At 37.4% G+C, this 20,300-nt stretch overlaps 2 protein-coding genes across 7 annotated transcripts; one reads left to right on the forward strand and one right to left on the reverse strand.

Moving 5' to 3' along the window:
* The first annotated feature begins 1,757 nt into the window (after window positions 1-1,757).
* On the forward strand, window positions 1,758-15,601 carry frs3 (fibroblast growth factor receptor substrate 3). 6 transcript variants are annotated; one of them, XM_047813454.1, is made up of 9 exons: window positions 1,758-2,197; window positions 2,371-2,424; window positions 4,965-5,089; window positions 5,187-5,275; window positions 6,368-6,554; window positions 8,463-8,624; window positions 8,890-9,011; window positions 9,668-10,540; window positions 11,127-15,601. In XM_047813454.1, the coding sequence occupies exons 4-9, from the start codon at window positions 5,210-5,212 to the stop codon at window positions 11,568-11,570; spliced, it is 1,854 nt and encodes a 617-aa protein (XP_047669410.1). In that variant the 5' UTR covers window positions 1,758-2,197; window positions 2,371-2,424; window positions 4,965-5,089; window positions 5,187-5,209; the 3' UTR covers window positions 11,571-15,601. The 6 variants fall into 6 exon arrangements, with proteins under 6 accessions (XP_047669410.1, XP_047669408.1, XP_047669409.1 ...); XM_047813452.1 differs by lacking the exon at window positions 2,371-2,424 and having other exon boundaries at window positions 4,906-5,089; XM_047813453.1 differs by lacking the exon at window positions 2,371-2,424.
* A 1,601-nt stretch (window positions 15,602-17,202) lies between these two features.
* Window positions 17,203-19,489, reverse strand: ppil1 (peptidylprolyl isomerase (cyclophilin)-like 1). Its single transcript, XM_027146515.2, has 4 exons — window positions 19,285-19,489; window positions 18,951-19,105; window positions 17,789-17,857; window positions 17,203-17,497 (listed from the first exon to the last, which is right to left on the reverse strand). The coding sequence occupies exons 1-4, from the start codon at window positions 19,338-19,340 to the stop codon at window positions 17,277-17,279; spliced, it is 501 nt and encodes a 166-aa protein (XP_027002316.1). The 5' UTR covers window positions 19,341-19,489; the 3' UTR covers window positions 17,203-17,276.
* Window positions 19,490-20,300: the final 811 nt, after the last annotated feature.

Genomic DNA, 20,300 nt, shown 5'->3' on the forward strand with positions numbered 1-20,300 from the left:
TAAAATAGGTTATACTGAATTCCCAGATTTAAAGCTCCTAAAAATTAGACATTATCTCTTTTAAGATTTCTATTGAACAAAATAAAAAATGGCAAAATGTGCAATGTTGTTAAATATTAATATTATTGAGAGGTAGTGAGTGCATTATTGGGGCAATCAATAAAAAACAATGTAATCAATTTAATGAAAGTCTATCTCATTTACACAACTGACCAGTTGAGGGACTTGGTGCTCCTTGGATTAAAACTTCATCAACTCAATGGTTCCTTTAAATTCCAGTTAAATTAATAACAGTGCAAATTACAAAGTATCTCGAAAGGTACTGTGACATTGTGATTCATTATGTACTGGTTCTCTTTAAAATTTTCATTTGAAATGAAATTTTGTTTAGTTTAGAATTGTTTATTTTATTTTTTATTTTTTTGTTAAAACTTCTTTCTTTGCTACACAATATAATGTCCTGCCTGAAAAAAGAATTGGGAACCCTAATGTCCTCAGACTAACATGATTGTAATAATGTTATAATTATACAGTCAGTAAATTATACTATTTTTCATTGGCATAAAACTATAATCACCCAAATATAATGAAATCAGTTATTGTGCATATTTACTTATCATGCACATTTGTTTGCAAGTAATTGGTTCTGATAATCAAAGTATATAAACCAGATATCATATAGAGTTTAACAGTAGATTTTATCTGAAAGCAGCTTTACAGAATTACTTATTTATATCCCTAATGAGAAAACCAGAGGTGTAAAAAAAAAAATTCTGTAATTGCAAGAGGAAGAAAACAGACTAATTACATTGCTAATTGGTATGCTAGTTAATCACTTTAGAGCTACACTATTGGGGCAGTGATTTAAAAAAATTGTTCCATTAATCCATTTTTTTGGAAATGCTCTGCTGTAAATACATTCTGGAAGCATATCTTAAAATTTCAGACCATTCCCACTCTGTCTGCTAAGTAATAAGGACTGATATTTCACATTCCTTATTGTAGTAGAAATGATTACAGATTACTTTTGACACTTCTGAGCTCATATGTTACACAAACAAAGGACTGGTCGAAATAATGACTGAAAAAGCAACCAAAGAATATGTGTTCGAAAGATACGTTGGTAGTAGGGAGAGAATGTCTGCTTTCTGAAATCACAACAGTAACTGTTGTGTTCTGACCATGTCAAATTTACCTCTTTTTAATTAAAAAAAAAAACTCTACTTAAAGTTTTAGGGTTTTTTTCCCTTGAAATTTGGACAGACTGACTTATTTTTTTGTGGGCATCTGCTATAACACATCAAAATTTCAGGTGATTTTGACTGGAGAAGGTGAACTCACTCACACAATGTTACATCACCTCCATGTCTTTTTTACGATCAAGATCTTATTGTTCACCTGCTCACGTTTTACTGTTCTAAAAAGCATAGATAGATTTAAGATATTTTGATATCAACATTTTATAATCAGTTTCTTTTCCTTGTATCTGTATTGTTTTGACATTTTGATATTTGTTTGACTTCAGTGTGTTAACTGGTCTGGTATCAGATCCTTCAGGAATATACATGTTTCTTTGCCTCAATAAACACCTTTTTTTGGTTTAAACCAATAAACTCAGTTGGATGCTCTGTATTCTTGTGTAAACTACTTGTAGGCAGCTTTGGCACTTTGTTGTCCAGTTATACCTTTTTATATTTGAAAAATAAACAAAAGATTGGACTAATATGCGTTAAAACAGTTTTGCGAGCGTTGCAGCGTGAAGAAAAGTGGGATGTTGTGTTTTGAGTGTGTTTTCAGTGGAGCAGTATGTAGGTGGACGCGCGGACGACGAGCGGTTCGCAGCGCGTCATCATGTGCCGGTGAGCGCGCGCTCCGCCTCAGCTGGTCCTCCAGCGTCTCTACCTTCTTGCCGCTCCATCAGCCATCGTTGGCTGGCTGAACTCTCACCCCGGCGCTCGACAAATGTCAAACAGAGGCCCGTGCCGCAGAAAGGGGGCGTTGAGGGGGAAAACAACTGGCTTTCTAATCTTTTATATCAACCCAATATTTTGTATTTTGGACAAAACAAATGAACAGCTCACTTATAGCATTATTATAAGTGACGGAAGCAGAAGACAACCAGCCGCCCGCCTTCTGTGTGCAGCATCGCAGACTCCGCACCGCAGCTCCATCGCGCTCTGATCTCGCTGCCAAACATGTGAGTAGCGCCTGAGCGCAGCAGCTCCACGGGTTCTGCAGCAGCGTTCACATCCATAGCGGGATGGTGCTGGTGCTGATGCTGACGCTCGGGGATTGTTTATCATTGTGTGTGTGTGTGTGTGTGTGTGTGTGTGTGTGTGTGTGTGTGTGTGTGTGTGTGTGTGTGTGTAGCCCGCAGAATTTCCTCCGCGGCTGTCACTAGCATCCAGCTGTAGTAGGCTTACGGTAGGACTGTGTTACTATACAGCGCTCTTTACTATACACGTTTCTCTCTGGACAGCTCGAGTTCATACATGGCTGCTGCCTGAATCGTAGTGCTCTTTTTATCTCCTACATTACTGACATTCGCGTCGGTTTATTTAAACAATAGAATGCCATTTTGAAGACAGATTGGTTGTGCATTTTCTCTGATGGTGCAGGTTTGGCTTTTCTCATCTAAGCCTTTCTCCGGCCCCAGCAGCGTCACAGAGCTCATTAATTGCTCGTTTAGCGCGTAACCTTGAGCTCCGATTTTCCTTATTTTTCTCTTATTTAAACCTCGGGATGAAGCTGCTGCAGGTGTCAGTCAGAGTCTCCACGTCTACACGGGAACAGGAGCAGCATGCATGTAGCATGAAAACGGTATAGCTTCTCAAAAATATCGAAACCCAAACATGAATATTTCAGCCCATGTTTTTTTTTTTTTTGTTTGTTTTTTTAATATTAATATTTATAAATGGATGCTTTGCATGCACTAACACGAGATCATCTGTCACTCCAACTGGACTAGACTATCTAATAAAGAATGCATTCGGATGTTTTGGGGTTTCATCCCAAACAATTATGTACTGTGACTCAATGCCACATGAATGAAACTGGAAGGCGTGATTGCAGTTACAGATTTGGCGCACATGACAAGGACCTACACCTGCTACTACAAACCGTTTTGTTTGCATGATCATGCATGTTTGCACAGGCACTGTCTGTAATAGTAGTATTAGGCCTGTTTTGTGATTTTACTTCATGACTGGGGCCATAGGGGCTTTATAGATTTAAAGAAGTAGGGTCAGAGGCTACTGGGACCAGGAAAGTTGGGGAAGACTCTCAGAACGAGATATTGTGAAAGTTTCGGCTTTTATTATCCTTGTTTCCATGTTAACATTCAGTCCTACTCCTGACACTTAAAAGGTTCAAACCAAATTATACTGCCATACTATCACTTTTTTACTCATCCATTTTTATACCTTTGTTAGGTGATTGTACAATCTCAGGAATAAAGTACTAAACTGCACTTTTCCTTCTCAATTTAATTCTAAAAATATATATGCAGTCTATTTTTGTACCTGAAATCATTTTAAAGGTTTATCCACGTTTCCAAGTGAAAGAAAGTTGTTCCCTTGAGGATACAACCCCTTCAAAAAGGAAAGGATTGCCATTTCAAATCAAATCCTATCTTACAGCTTAGAAAAAAAACTAGATATATCAAAGCTTTACTCTCCATATGTTCATTTTCTTATTATATCAATTTTAACACCTTTCAGACTAATTTGCCAGACTGATTTGCATTACTTATTTTTTAATACGATTCCAGATTGTGGCCTTAGAACTAGTCCGTATGTTTGTCATTTGTCTTGTTCTTGTTAAGTAAGCTGAAAGTCGTATTTATCTCTGTTTTCAATATGTGATGACATATCAAATGCATGCTTTCTCATCAAACCAAAGATTTTTTTTTACAGAATGCAAAAACTAAACCAAAACCTTTGAATTAGAATTTTTAAAGTTAATTAATTTTGTAAACATATAACTTACCACCTATATATAAATGTAAGGTGGTTTGCACTAAAAGCATAAAAGTATTTTGTTTAGAAGTTTTTATCTTTTGAAGGGTCAAAATTTGCAGATTAATATCTTTAAATCGCCTAATTGTCAAATGAAACCATATAATTTCAACCCATATTATTATTATTATTATTATTATTATTATTATTATTATTATTATTATTATTATTATTATTTGCATTGTTGTACTTAGTTTTTGAAAACCTTGACCTAAATTATAAAAATAATTTTGGCTTGTAACTATAGACTTCAGTGCCCGTTTTTTATTAAAATATTTTGGTGACTGGAAATAAAAACCAAAAATCTATGAATAGACCTTAAATGTGTTTTTTAGGACAACAAAGAAGTGTTTTGATGCTATTCCATATTTATGCTGCGTTAGAAATGGTGTCTGTTGTGCCTTTAAAGTGGCATTGGTTTTCCAGCTGTTGGAGACGTAAACATCTTTCTGCAGCACTGACTGATATGTACTGTATATATCTAGTTATAAGTGCAACTCCCTCTATAAAAGCCTCTTATTATACTTGTAAAATATAATTATCTTTACTGTAACATGCATTAATTCACTTTTTATTGAATGGCATATAATAAGAAATAAAAAATGTTTTTGGACAAGTTTTGCATCTGTAAAACACAATGAGTTCAATAGGGACATGTACAAAACATTTAAACAGCTAGCAGGACCTTCTAACAGATGATGGCCTAGAGGTCCTGACAGATGATATCTGAATATTTAGAGTTAAGTAATAGAATATATTTATTCTCAAGAGTCAGAGCCCGCACACATTTGTGAAACAGAAATGTCATATAAAGTAATTATACCTCACATCCACTGGGAGCCTGGGAACGTAGCACAGATTAACTTCCATTTTTGTATCTTAATCACAGCACACTTTCTGGAAAAAAGGACAAATTTCTCAGAGGAATCTCTTTTCTCGGTTTGTCAGGAGATATGAAGAGCTTGCACACTGGGACCTGCTGCTCGTACCAGCACACCCCTGTTCCACCATGACCCCCAGCAGAGAATTCTGGGATTGACGTTAGTATCACTCCCACTGATGGCCTACACCAGGTATAGTTTCCTTTTCTCTCATCTGTTCAAACTAAAAAATGTATGTGTGTATAAGTGGCTTTAACACTGAAAACTGATGAGTATTTAACTGTTAAAGGTTTCAGCTTACCTGCTGAAGCTATGGGGAGCTGTTGGAGCTGTCTATACAGAGACGCCATTCAAGACAACCACCCCACCAAATTCAAGGTACATACAGTAGCACACACTGTTTCATTACACGTCCTTGTTAAAAGTTTAGTGTCAAAATGCCCTGGAGTTATCTTTCAGCATTGTGTCTTGGCCTTTTATTGGGCAGAGCAAACAATTCTCTATTGTTCATTTTTATCGGTTTTACAGTTTCTTGTCTTTTGGAGAAAGGTTGGTTTAGTGGCAAAGGACAATGATCAGAAAGAAGTGGGTTAAAATAATAACATAACACATCCAGTCTCTAAACCAAGCTTTGTCATGTCTCAATTTTAAGTGGTTTTGGATACATTTTCAAATGAGCCAACATAAATTAAAAAAAAAAAGTAAAACTGTATTTTTTAGGTTGATGACAGCCACCCATTTTCTAACACTGCCATTAAATGACAAATGCTATTAATTGAAAAGCTTATGCTTGAATCATAACACAGGTGTCAGAAGTGTCCAGACCTACATGCTGCATACTACAGCATTTCCCGTAGCATGTAGGTGTCCAGACCTACATGCTGCATACTACAGCATTTCCCGTAGCCCATCCTTATCAGTATTTCCTTAGTAGAGCAGTATTTTTGTAACATAATGACTGACTCCAAATCCTGACATTCTTCACCAGTGCTATCAGTATTCCAAAGTCAGCATTGCTACTAAAAAAAAAAATTTAAGGAGATTACTGTTGATGGACAGTGAGGGAATGTTCAAGAGAGGTGGGTGAGTGAAAGTATGTTTATTTAATGTCTGGTGTGAATTCTTCTCTGCTCTGCTAAGCTGTCAAAGCCTTGACAGGCAGAATATGGTTTTACATCACCCCTACTTTACCCAAAATAACAAGCAGAAACAAGATTAAAGTTAGGTCAGTCATGGCCTTTGCACGAGGTACGATGTTCCACAGCTGTAAGTAAACACTTTTCTGGTGCAACATGTAAATCTTCTTGCATATTTTTAATATCTGGAAATGATATCTCTTGTTAATCTGAAAGTTTCTTAGATAAATCATGTTAACATTCTGCCTATATTCCTCTGCAGAACACATGCACCTATATTACTACACAAAAGACAACATTTAACAGTGACTGCTTTGTTTATCTTTTTTATCAGGTGACAAATGTCGATGATGAAGGGAACGAGCTGGGATCGGGGACTATGGAGCTCACCCAAACAGAGCTCATCTTGCACACACGAAAACGCGACGCCATCCGGTGGCCGTACCTCTGCCTGCGCCGTTATGGTTATGATTCCAACCTGTTCTCCTTCGAGAGTGGGAGACGTTGTCAGACAGGACAGGGTGAGTTCACCAATCCATGGAGGACTGAGCCTTTTTACTCAATCATTGAGCTGATGGATAATTAACTTGTTCAACAAATAAGAATCACACAACAACCAAATAATCGGCTTTGTGTATGTCAGCTGGGTAATTGATCATTTAAATATCCCTTAAATTTCTAGACTTTATTTCAGTACTATTTTCTTCTGTTTTTTAACTGATCAGTGATCAATGATCCACAAGGAGAAAGAAGCTTCCTGTATTTATTAAAGCAGAATATATTTTCAGAAGAATTGATTGTAAAATGATTGTAATTCATTTGTAATCCGTTTTATTCTTTAGCACTCTTTAGGGTAGATGCTGTCTCTTATAACTACAGTGCTATATAATGTATGTACATGATAAGTTCAATTCAATTCAATTCAATTTTATTTGTATAGCACTTTTTACAATAGGCTTTGTCTCAAAGCAGCTTTACAGAACATAAACATAGAACAGAAGGTAAACATAAAGACATATATAGAGAATTAATATAGTAAAATTCAAGATATATATAGTTCACAGTGTTTATGTATGTATGTATGTATGTATGTATGTATGTATATGTATTTATCCCCAATGAGCAAGTCTGTGACTCAGGTAGCAGTGGCAAGGAAAAACTCCCTTAAATTGGTAAAGAAAGAAACCTTGAGAGGAACCAGACTCAAAGGGGAACCCATCCTCATATGGGTGACACTAGGGTGTGATTACAAATATACAGTCAAACAAATGTTGAATTGGTGTAAGGGTCACATGGAGTTCAGATCTCCTCTTGGTATCATAGAGTCCAACTGGAGCTGGTAGATCTCTAGATGTCTCAGGATTCTCAGAGTCAGCCTCATCTCAGTGGAGGTCCAGAATCTTCATCACATGGAAGATGATCAGAGCTGGTACAATGTCTGAATGCCTCGGAATGGGTGTGAAAGAGAAAAGAAGTGTAGAGGGATTAACATATCTGCTGTTCATAAAAAAGTGCAAGTATATAATATAATGGTGCATAATTCTATGGGATGTATTATGTGTGTGTATGCCTGACTAAAGAGATGAGTTTTTAATCTGCATTTAAACTGGGAAAGTGTGTCTGAGTCCCGAACACTATCAGGAAGACTATTCCAAAGTTTGGGAGCTAAATAAGAAAACTCTCTGCCGCCTTTAGTAGGCTTAGATATTCTGGGAACTTCCAGAAGACCTGAGTTTTGTGATCTCAGAGAGCACGAAGGATTGTAGCGTGTTAGAAGACTAGTTAGATACATGGGAGCTAAACCATTAAGAGCCTTGTACGTAAGTAGAAGCAGCTTGTAATCAATTCCAAGCTTAACAGGTAGCCAGTGTAGAGATGATAAAATTGGGGTTATATGATCATACTTTCTTGTCCTAGTGAGAACTCTGGCAGCTGTAACCTATTTATTAAAGATGCTGGACAACCACCTAGTAATGCATTACAGTAGTCCAGTCTAGAGGTCATGAATGCATGAACTAGCTTCTCAGCATCAGATACAAACAGGATGTTTCTCAACTTGGCAATATTTCTAAGGTGGAAGAAGGCTGTTTTTGTGGTATGTGCGATATGATTTTCAAAAGACAGGTTGCTGTCTAATATAACACCCAGGTCTTTCACTGTCGAGCTACTGGTAACAGTACATCCCTCTGAATGGAAGTTAAATTGTGAGAGTTTCTGTGTACTGTTTTTTGGACCTAAGTAGTATTTCTGTCTTATCAGAGTTTAACAACAGAAAATTACAGCTCATCCAATCTTTTATAAGTAATGAACAGGTGTAAATAACTCTTTTTATGGTAACAAGATATCATTTAAAGTTTGGTTAAAACACACAGACCTGCATTTATTCTCCTCAGCATTCTTTACTCATAATTCTTTCTGTTCTCTTGCAGGGATTTTTGCATTTAAGTGCTCTCGGGCGGAAGAGATCTTTAACCTCCTGCAGGAGCTGATGCAGTGCAACAGCATTAACGTGGTGGAGGAGCCCATGCTCATGACGCGGCCTGGCCACACACCGGAGATGGAGATGCCTCGAACCCCTCAAACACCTAACAGTAAGACACACAGATAACAAACAGTATTAGATTTACCTACACATATGAAGGCAGCAGAAGGTCATTAAATATGTAGGATTATATAAGGCAGACCTAGCTTTACATGAACATTTCAAGGCTTGTTGATCATCAGAACTCATCTAATATGAGTCTTTGTTGCTTGTTATCATGTTTTTTTGATATTTATTACAAATCTTTAGCTAATATGTATGCATTCCATGGCAATAACACTGTAACCTCACTGAACATACACCTCATTGTGTAGCTCCCGGGTTCCCAGTGCAGACATTTCCTAATGGATACCCGGGGTACCCCATAAGTGCAGACTCATCACAGCCCTCCCTTTCCGATGACCACAGACACAGCCTCATGGGGATGGATGACCAGGTAAGGCCAACACACACTATACACAATGCAGATGAACATACAGTACATACAAAGCCTCATTGTCATAAGCAGAATTAATACCACTTCATTATTTTGAAACAGGATCATAATCTATAATCACCTTTTAGAATTTTCTTTGTTCCCTCGGCTTCATTTGAGCAAAGCATTAGCGTGTGTCTGTCATGTTTAAAAAATTAGGCAAATGTACCTTTTATGACAAAGTCCTATGGTTGAAGTAAAGTTGTAGTGATGTAGGAGCATGGGGATAGCAGGAGCAGAAACTAGTAGAGTGGGATAGATACCCTCTCTTGTATAGGATAAGAGATGTGCGGTGGTGTAACATATGCACTTTTGTACATGTACAATTATCCAATCTGGATAAGGGTGTCTGCCAAATGCTGTAAATGTAAATATGCAGAACTTCCTTAAAGATTGCATGAGTGCAACATATTTGTTAGCATTTACTCAGTAAACTGTACCCTATTCAGCCTAAAAATGAATGAAAAATGTTATATTGTACCTACCTGTAAAGACTGAATTTAAAAGACTCTGACATCAAATTATATAAATTATGTTTCTTAGCATGATACACAGTAATACTGATATATTGATGTAAAACATACACACATGCTTGTTTTATTTTCTTCTCTATACAGACACATACATATGTGAACACAGTAAGTATGGAGAGTGAGCTTTCAAGTCGCCACTGTGTCAGATCCCTCCCCGAAGTTTGGCCCCCCGCCTTCACCGAGGCGTCCACCAAACAAAGCCAACCCAGCATGCACTGCTGCGGCATGGATGACACCCACAAAGAAACTCAGCTCTTCCTCCAGCCAGGGGCACAGGAGGTAAAGTTCATGCTGGGGCCGACACCGGCACAACGCCACATGATGGAGCGCGACCGAGACCGGCACTCTGCTCACCCACTCCGAGCACCCGATGGCAGCTCAGAAACAGAGGGAGAGGAGGCTCCACCCCTTCACATATGCAACACGCATCCCTACCACCATTACCATCATCATCTGCACAGGCACTCCAGCATGGAGCCTTGCCCAGGAAGCCAGCTAACATATGAGAACATTAATGGTCTTCGAGGGCCACGCAGGCAAAGGCTGAGCCCCAGCAGTGCCTCCCAGTCACAGTCTGTGGGCTCAAGCAGTAGCAGCAGCACAGCTGGAGAAACACACCCACATACACACCCGCACTCTCTGCCACTCGCGCACACAAATGCCTCCTCATTGCCTCCACAGGGCTACAGCGGGGGCCATCGTCGCTCTGCGCTGCTCAACTACGAGAACCTTCCGTCACTGCCACCAGTGTGGGAGTACCGTGCTCTTCAGCGGGATGAAGAAGAGGAGCAGGATGAAGATGAGGAAGATGATGAGTATGAGGAGGAAGAGGAGGAGGACTTTGATGAGTATGAATACTCAGAGGGGCCAGGAACCCCGAATGGATATCATCAGGAAAGTGGTGGCAGTAGTGGGATTCATCGCGATGCTCTGCAGAACTACGTCAACACCGAACAGGTGGGGAAGCACTAATAATGGACTTCAGCAACATCTAGTTTGAAATGTACTACAGTAGCATTACCACACAATGTTATATTCATATATACATAATACTGTGGTATTTATTTTTAAATACTCCATAACCAACATGCATCAAAGATAGGAAGTGTTGTTTTTTTTTTTTATCCAAAGTGTGTTTATTTTAAAGTATGTAATTAATATGCTCATATATTTTATAAAATATTGTAATATTAATATAATTTAAAAATAGCATATTAAAAAACAATACCAAATGTGCAAAACACTTTTTAAAGTAAAAAAAAAAGAAAAAAGTGTATTTAAATGTATTACATTTTTACATTTCTTTTGATGTTTTGAAACCCATTTTTGTCCTTTTTTTCTCCTGTGGAAACAGACACACACAATTCCTCAGCATGTTCGGGAATCATCCTGAAAAACGACTCTCACACCCAAATGAACTGAACATAATCTATTTTTTGTAATACTAGAATATATATAATAATTAGAATTATAAAATCTTATACACACACACACACACACACACACACACTTGAATGTGCTTAACCATGTATTCTTTTCCCAGCAGATCCAGCCTCCAACTCATCTGCATCATGCGTGCCCTCCTCATCCTCAGCCCTCTGAGAGGGGTGGTCGAGTTTTCAGTTTTGATTTCCGCCGGCATCGGGCGGGGCGTGGCACAGTTGGCAGCGCAGCCTGTGAGCAGCATGGCCGCCACCTGCCCCCGCCACCCTCACGCCAGCTCAACTATATCCAGGTGGACTTGGAGGCTGGAGCCTCGAGTTGCCCAGGACATGGAGGGGGCGGATCCCAAGTGCCACAGAGACCGCCTCCAATGAAGCGCGGCATGGCTGCTGCCCCAGTTATGCCTCCATCCCGCCGTGGTGAGTGTTATGCTGTGATCGACCTGCAGAAAACCGCAGCCATGTCCAATCTGCAGAAAGCCCTGCCTCGTGATGATGGCACGTCTCGAAAGACCCGCCACAACAGCACCGACCTGCCTCTGTGAGACAAAATGAGTGTTAAAGAGTGAGAAAAAATAGAATGTTATGGATAAGACTAAAAACAAAGGAGCTCTGTGGTGTTATTGTCCTCTCACCATTCAGTTGGAGTTTCCATCCTTACACTCATATTTTCAACACATTTGCACTTATACCAGCTATTTCTTGTGAATACAATAAGGCAAAACTGAATATACCAGCTGTATGTGATAGAAATTCATGCAATTTTGAAAGGTGGTCCATAACTGAATTTGGTGCCCTGTGACCATCGAATTGTAATCAAGCCCATCTTTCTAAACTGAGCCTCACAGTTATACCTTTACAGGTTTACAAGAAAAGGTGTTAAAAATGATCTAAAAGGAAATATCGGATTCCAGATCAGATCTGAAGCTGCTCTGTAAACAGCTGTATTTTCAGCATACATACCAGAGTACTAGATGTTTAAAAGCTTGTTTATTTACAGCAGTTTTACTCCTCCCTCTGGTCTATCATTAACTTTTATAGTATGTTACATACATCCTAAAACATAAAGCGTTTCCATGTTTTTTTTGTTAAAAAAATGAAACTTTCTTTACAATTAATTTAACATTAAATACAGTTCTTTGTGTCTGGAAGTACAGATTAGAAAAGTGTAAAAGACATTAGTCTAAGAGATTACAGTCTGATTGCTGTTCCCACCACCCCAAAGTAATCACTTACCTGAAGTTCACATTCAAGTGTTAATTAAGTGCAAATCCAAGAGTCTGTATTTATGTAAATCTATGTTTTGGAAAAACTGTGCAAAGCATCATAGCCATGCATATGCAGAAGGAAGGACTTTCATTATTTTTTTATAAAAAAAAAAAGTCATTCCATGAGCCTTAATTAGGCAAACCTTATTTATATTAATTTATTTAATTTATATTATGCATATTTATGCATCTATGGATTTGTTTCATTTTGTTATTAGGCTCTTATAAAAAAGAGTAGAGAACATGTATGTCAGCGAAATTAACTGTCTTCTAAAGATAGCATAGGCGATGAGGAAGACGATAGAATTTAGCTTTGTTACATGTCATGTCATTGTTCTATTGTTTTTCTAAAAGTTTCATGTCAAACTAGTCTATTTTAGTGACATATTGTGCCAAACAGATGAATATAATACTGAATCATGTGCCAACGGTGTATATGGAGTCTGAGGGCTAACTATCAACAACAGCTGAAAATAAAATACGGCTGTACTCACTACACAAAGATCATAAGCTATCCAGGGCTAAAATGTTGATGTAGACATTGCCTCCCATTTATACATGCTGAGTCAGGATTTCCAGTTTTTACTGCATATGAATTTAATTAAATCTGGATGTTTTGTTGTTAGTAGCAGAATTCCAGGCAGGGTTCATGTTTGTCTGTTCCACCTATAGTAACAGGTAGCCTGCTGTACATGTTGCCTTGCAGTTATATACTGTGACAAAGACTAATATGAATGATGACTTAAATTCTGCGATTACCAGATTTTCATACACACAAGGGTTACAGCTTCAAGAATTTTGTTAGGAAAGTGTTTTGGGTGGTTAAAGTGAAACTAATCCAATAGTAAAACAGATTTTCAACCGAGATTCTGATTTTAGGGTTAATCGGTGTTTTGGGGAAAGGGCCATAAAATATTTGCTTGTTTTCTTCAAGTCATTGGTCTTTACTTCCTGATAAAGTCTTTCCACCTGTTTTACAAAATTGGTAGTATCCTACAAAACTGTAGTATATTTACACATTTCAGAAAGGTGCAAATGTACCACAGTTATACAGTACATACATTCAAAACTCAGTGAGTACGTGTTCTGTACTTCATAGAACTGAACCATAACCTTTATTTATCCCATGCTACTTAAACGCTATGATTATATACATAGCCCAAAACTACATTTACCACTCAGCTTTGAACCTTCTTAGTATGTATATGAAATTTAGGTGGAAAATAAGTACGTATAGGAAAATAGGCGGAAAGAGTATTAGAGCTTCTTTATGTTTAGCTGGGTGGGGATGTAGACTCAGCGCTTCAGACTGGAACTGGCAGCCATGCTGGACTGAGAGCAAAGCCACATGGAGCTTCCTTACTAAATTCTTTACAACTTTGACTGATTTACATTTTTCCCCCTGGATCAGTGGGAGGAATTAGTCAAGCCTTATTAACCTTTTGTTAGAAAATCTAGCTTAAAATTCCAGTTTTTTTAGGAAATTAAGTTTTCTGATTTTTAGTTCAGAACTCATTTCTTAAGAAACAAACATTCCCACAGCTTAGTTATTCAAGCTAGAAGCGATTGTTCTTCACAGAGCCTTGCATATCACTCCAGTATGGCTGTTAGTTGGGTCAAGCCAAACAAAATCAACATGTAATACACTCACACAGGTGCATTGCAGTGTTTGTAATGTGCTCTAAGAATGCGATGATAAACTATTTGGACACTTTTGAACACTTTTAAGAGAGTCAATCTAGTTTTAACATCTATATTTTTGGTATTGTTGTGCGAAAAAATAACCTTTTGCAATAACAGCTACTGGGGTCATATCAGTGTTTGTGTAAATTGTGAAAAATGATGATATGTGAGTGTGTGAGTGTGTGTGTGGTATGAAGAGATTTCATCACCTTTCAAAGAGGTCTTAATCAGCACTGGCTTTGCTGTCTTTCTCAGGCCTTGATACACATGTGCTGTTGGTCTTAATCCAGGCATTGTGGGGAAAGGGGATTGTATTTGTATTAAATGTGACATATGTGGGATCATAGATACCCTAATTGTGTTATAAAGTTATAAAAGTATGAATTGTTATTAAATTGTCAGGAAAGTTAAGGTACACTAGGAAACCTTAGGCTCTTGTCTTTATGTTGGTTGTGTGAGACCTCTTTGGATAGTGAATTTTTTTATTTATTTTTTTTCAGGATTTTTCATTTTTAACATAATTTTTTTTATTCCATCAGGGTCAATGAAGTAGCTCTTCGCTGTGAATTTCATATATTATGGGTTACATGTTAGACCCAGGCTAGTTGCACTGAAAATAGAAATAGGACAACAATAATCCTGAAATATTGAATATTGAATCCCACTTTAAAAAAAGAAGATATGTTTTCAAATATTACAATGAAAGGTTGAATGGTCATTTAGCATTTACAGTTGTCTTAATTGTCAATCTTTGTTTTGACTTTACTTGTTGAATTGTTTTCGTCAAAACAACTATGTACCTCTCCGTTAATACAATGTCATAAATGGGATTTGCATATAATTCTATTTTCATCCAAGCCTGAGATAAATTTTCAGCTGAAGGTAATATTGAAGGAAATCTAACTGAAATCTGAATGACTTACTCACAGTCTGGCTTCATATTTTGTCTTAATAAGGCTTAGGCAGAGCTCACTGACTGTGATGTCCTGCGTATTAATGTGAATGAGTGCCAAATGTGTCTGAGTAAGAGCGATCGAGAGCGGCTCATGCATGGACCCTTTAGTGGAGCTTGCTGGGCTCAAAGCTCTGTGAACAGTCTTACTCTCTGTATGAATGTAATACACAGAGATGGACTCGTAAAATGCCCAGATCGGCGATTTACACTCGATGTTTCTATCCTCACTGATTAAAAAAAAGTGTTACTGTTTTGTCTTGAAAATTAAATTTTTTCCAGTTGGTTTCTTTGTATACAGTATTTACATTTTCTTGTAAGTATGTATTTCTGTGTGCGTACATAACATATATATATGGGTATGACGTGGCATTCAGCTTCTCCTGTGTTTGTTTACACAACACTACTTTTTTGCCACAGCTGTTGAACTGTAGGAAGAACCGTCCGTGCACCGGAATTCATTTTGTTAGATGGACAATGAGTTGTCGTCTCTGTCAAGAGAGATGAGATCTTCAATAGTCTGGCGTAGTTGCAGTCCTAACCCTTCCCTCCTTACAATGCAGAGCAGGCATGCCCCATACTGAATGTTATTTTCAGCCGTATAAACCTTTGAAGAGAAAGGCTTGTACAATAAAATGAATGTGATTCAATGTAATGTCAATATTAAAACTGGAACTGTAAAGAAATGCTTGTGCTGTTGAGTCATTTTAAGAGTCACATCAGGAAACTGAATCAAAACAGTGCAGTGTATGACAGATTGTGTGCTGTTTAATTCAAGAAACCATATTCAGTTATCATCTTTAAACATTGTCATGTGCCATTAATACAGCAGCCATAAAGCTTTGTGAACTGTTTTTTAACCCTTACAGCAGATACATGTAAGTAGATGTCCATAGAGAAAAAGATCCATATTGTCCATGAGCTGCAGATGTACTTTTAGTGATTTAAAAAATGGGTCATTTTGACCCAAACATGACCTAAGGAGAATTTTGCAGAACACTTTAATTGGGTTTTCTTTGATAGACAAAATTGTCAGCTGTAACTTCATCACCTTTCCACACTTTTCCACTGCATCAATTCCACTTGCTTTTCAACACCAAAATATTTCTCATTACACATTTGAAGTTTTCTATAACTTAGCAGAAGCTTTAAGAAAGTAACATCTTAATAACTTAATATGACTGCAGGATAAGTATCAGGTATCAACCATTGCTTCAGGGCTAACATAATTTTAGAGTTAATAAATGTCTCTGTTGTTGCTTTATGCGTTTCAGGAAACAATGCATTCTCCTAAGAAACAAGCACAGTGTGATATTGGTCTTCCTTAATAAGAATAAGGTGAGGAGAGGATCTCCCAGAGTTGTTGGATCAGTTGTCCGATCTAGGGGCGACTCAGGGTCAGCAACGGGTGGCTTACCAAGCAAACAAGAGAAAGACCTGCCAGGCTTGTACAACACCATGCACAACCAACTCGAATTCTATTGAACATCTCTGGAGAAACCTGATAATGGCTGTCCACCGATGGTCCCCATCCAACCTGACCAAGCTTGAGAGGATTTGCAAAGACGAATGGCAGACAATCCCCAATCCAGGTTGTAAAATCCCCCAGTAGAGGCTGGAATTGCTGCCAAAGGTGCTTCGACTAAGAACTGAGTAATGGGTCTGAAAGGATTTTTTTTCTTTTTTTATATTTATAAATTTACAGACGTTTTCACTTTGTTATTATGGGATACTGAGTACATATTAATGAGAAAAAAAATGTAGTATCAGGCTGGAACACAAAATCTAAAAATGTGAATGGGTTTTGAATATTTTCTGAATCCACTGTATGTCTGTATAAGAGATGATAAACTTTTCTCTCTTATGGGGAAATTTAAGCGTTAAGAGAAACATGATGGTAAGAAATGACCCTGACCCTATTGTGTGTTTATTATATGTAATCTATATGCTGATGATTAAAATATTTAAAGTTTGTATTTTTGGAAAATTTTCCAGATGTAGCAAGAAAGAGAAAACTACTTTTCCCATTTATAGTTTTGCTATACTTGAAACTGCTATAATTCATCCTGTGTCTGTTTTACATGATTTAAGCTTTCTATACAACCAATTAATAAGAAAATCATCCCTGTCTGTGGATGTAGTTAGAATAGAAAAAAGGCCTTTGTATTATTTTCACTTATGTACTTCTGGCATATGGATTACTTTTGCTTGTAATGAATAAAACAGATACAGAAGTATTTTACCCTGAAATATCCTTATACATATCACACATTATAAAATACAAAATAATGGTTTATTGTTAAAAAATAACAATACTGTACAAAATGATATGTGAACTTTGACACGTGTCAGTTAGATAGAGACACCCGGAGGATTTTTATCTCCTCCACAGGGCGATCTTGACTGTTAGTCTCCACCATGCCAATTCGATTGAGAACACTCATGCCTTGACAAACTCTCCCAAATATAGTGTGCTTGCCATCAAGCCACTGTGTGGGGGCCAAAGTCAAAAAGAACTGACTGCCGTTTGTGTCTGGGCCTGCGTTAGCCATAGCAAGGATTCCAGCACCTAAAAAAAACAGACAGTGATCATCACTGCATACGAGTAAGTGATATGCACTGGTTTAGAATACACACATTAAACCAGAAATTCACACGATCTATTCAGGCAAACTGATTTGTGCATAATTTTTCAATGGAGTCATAAGATTATGATGGTGTGCTTAATTTCTTATGTAGTATTATGTACAAACAGGTTTTAAAGTCTAGTGTAACACGCATTCTTAGACTACTACTACGTCTTGTAATATATGACAAATTTTCAGCATTAGCAAGTTGTATAAACTGCGGTCTCACCCACCTGTGAATTTCAACTCTGGGTGAAGTTCGTCCTCAAACTGTTTTCCGTATATACAAGCACCACCACGGCCTGAGAGGATAAGAAAGGATGAAAGATCTTTCCAATATTATATAATATAGTCTATGCATGGATTTCAAATGATGACAGCAGAAAAATAAACATGAGATGTGCATATTGTGCTTGTTAGCTCAGTGTAGTGCTGACTTGTGGCAAAGCACCCCATTTATACTTGCACACATACAAGAATTCAGATCTTTAGCAAGATTAAGATGATGTATGTATACACAGTTTAGATTGCTTGTAGAAATTTACTAAATTCTAATTCAAGCAATGAAATTCAAAGTGTCAAGACATTAGTTTCTTTATTGCAAATCTTGCAGTGTGCTATAGCACTGCCTAGTTGAAGAAAACCATAATGAACAATGATGATGGGGTATCAGTGGAGGAAAAGGATGAAGATGGAGATGAGGACAAAAGCCTGTTGTTTACTCACTAGGTTTATATTCACTGCAATTTGACACTGTACTTGCGGTTATTTGATTAATAGAATAGCATTCATATACAAGATTTAAATTCTTTCTATCCCCACTTTTAGAGGTTGGGGTCAGAGTGCAGGGTCAGCCATGATAGCCACTACACCCTGGAGCAGTGAGGGTTAAGGGCCTTGCTCAAGGGCCCAACAGTGGCAGCTTAACAGTGATGAGGCTTGAACCCTGATCCTTAGATTAACAACTCAGAGACTTAACAGCTTGAGCCACCACTGACCTAATAATTTGGGTACATGTGAACAAAATAGAATGTAGTACTACCAATACAACCAAATTCAAATTAAGCACATTTCCAAGTTTAGAAATCAAGCATTTTAATCATTTCTTGAATACAGTATGAACCCTGAGATTACAACTAAACATCAAGTAAGTAATACTGAATCCACTAGGCACCCAGATGAATCACAGTCATGATTGATCTCTCTCTCTCTCTCTCTCTCTCTCTCTCTCTGATACCACCCCCCATACCCCCCTCTTTGATATCTCTCTCTGATCTCTCTCTTTCACTCTCTCTGATATCTCTCTCTTTCTCTCTCTTTTTCAGATCTCTGAGATCTGTCTCTTCACAATGCAACGACGATAACAAGTTCTTTGTACACTTTGTCATGGCTCACCTGTTCCTGTAGGGTCACCGCCCTGCACCATGAAGTCTTTAATGATGCGATGAAACTTGGTGGTGCTGTAATATCCTCGCCTTGCCAGCTCAGCGAAGTTCTTGCAGGTTTTAGGTGCATGTTTCCAGTACAACTCCAATACCATGGTCCCCATACTAAAGACCACAGAAACACAATGACGTCTCACAAGCGTTTCTACCTTTATAAATATATTAGTGCAAAACTAAATAAAGTTGGGCGGACCAATGTTGCTTATAGTTTATAGGAAACTCTCCTGTGTAGCCAGTTAGCATGTTAGCTCATTTATATAGAAATATAAAGTTCTTCTACTTACGAGGTATCGAGTGACACCGTCGCGGGCTGCCATGAGTCTGGGGGGATTCCTGACATTTTTAAGTCTTAACCGCTAAACACACGACAAGGTTTTCGTGAAAATACAAAGAATTAATCTTAAAATAATGCAGCTAAAACGTGCTAAGAAAGCGCTTTCAGTACCACTTGTTCTGTGCATATATAATCCATGGAGAGAAGACTAATGTCTGTGTGCTGCCATCTAGTGGGCCGGAGGAGTGATAGAAAAAACAACAATATTGTAAACAGTAGAAGTTAGAAACACAAACAAAATACGTTATCATAAAAAATACAAATCCTACAGATAAACTGAGGACACTTGCACAGTGTGTTTGTCACTAAGTAGTCCCGACATCAATGAGGAGATATAAATGATTGAAATTTAAAAATGTTTACAAAATCCTACCATCTAAGACCAATGTCTCTCAAAATGAGGATTGCACTAGAAGAGAGTTTGTATCTCTAGCCTTCCTTGCAGTATATAATTTTGTGAATGTAGTAAATCATTCATTCATTCGTTTATATCAACATGGCCAGGAACACTGTAAAAGATGGAAAGATTAAAAATATTTCTTAAATTAGTTTGTTGTAGTGGATTTGAATTGGTTCATATATACAGTTCTTGGTTAAATCTATAACACTGACCATACTAATTGCTATTTTCAAGAGGAAATTAACTAAATTAGATGCAACTATATTGTCATTGCATAGTACAGATACACAGCAACAAAATATAGTTTGGTCTACCCGAAGTGCAAAGACTAGCAATTGTGCAAATAAAGTGCAGATAAATATATAGCAATATATAGCATATGTACAGCATATTATATATAAAACTATATATAACTATGACATACAGATTCTAAAACTATGGCATTGAAAAAACGTGCAAGTCCACAATATAAAAGTCCATTATATATATATATATAATGTACAGTATGGTAATATAGATACACATAGATAAAATAGTGCAGATGTATGTAAGGCACAATATGTGTA

The sequence above is a fragment of the Tachysurus fulvidraco genome, chromosome 5, assembly GCF_022655615.1.
Source record: "Tachysurus fulvidraco isolate hzauxx_2018 chromosome 5, HZAU_PFXX_2.0, whole genome shotgun sequence".
Taxonomy (NCBI): Eukaryota; Metazoa; Chordata; class Actinopteri; order Siluriformes; family Bagridae; genus Tachysurus; species Tachysurus fulvidraco.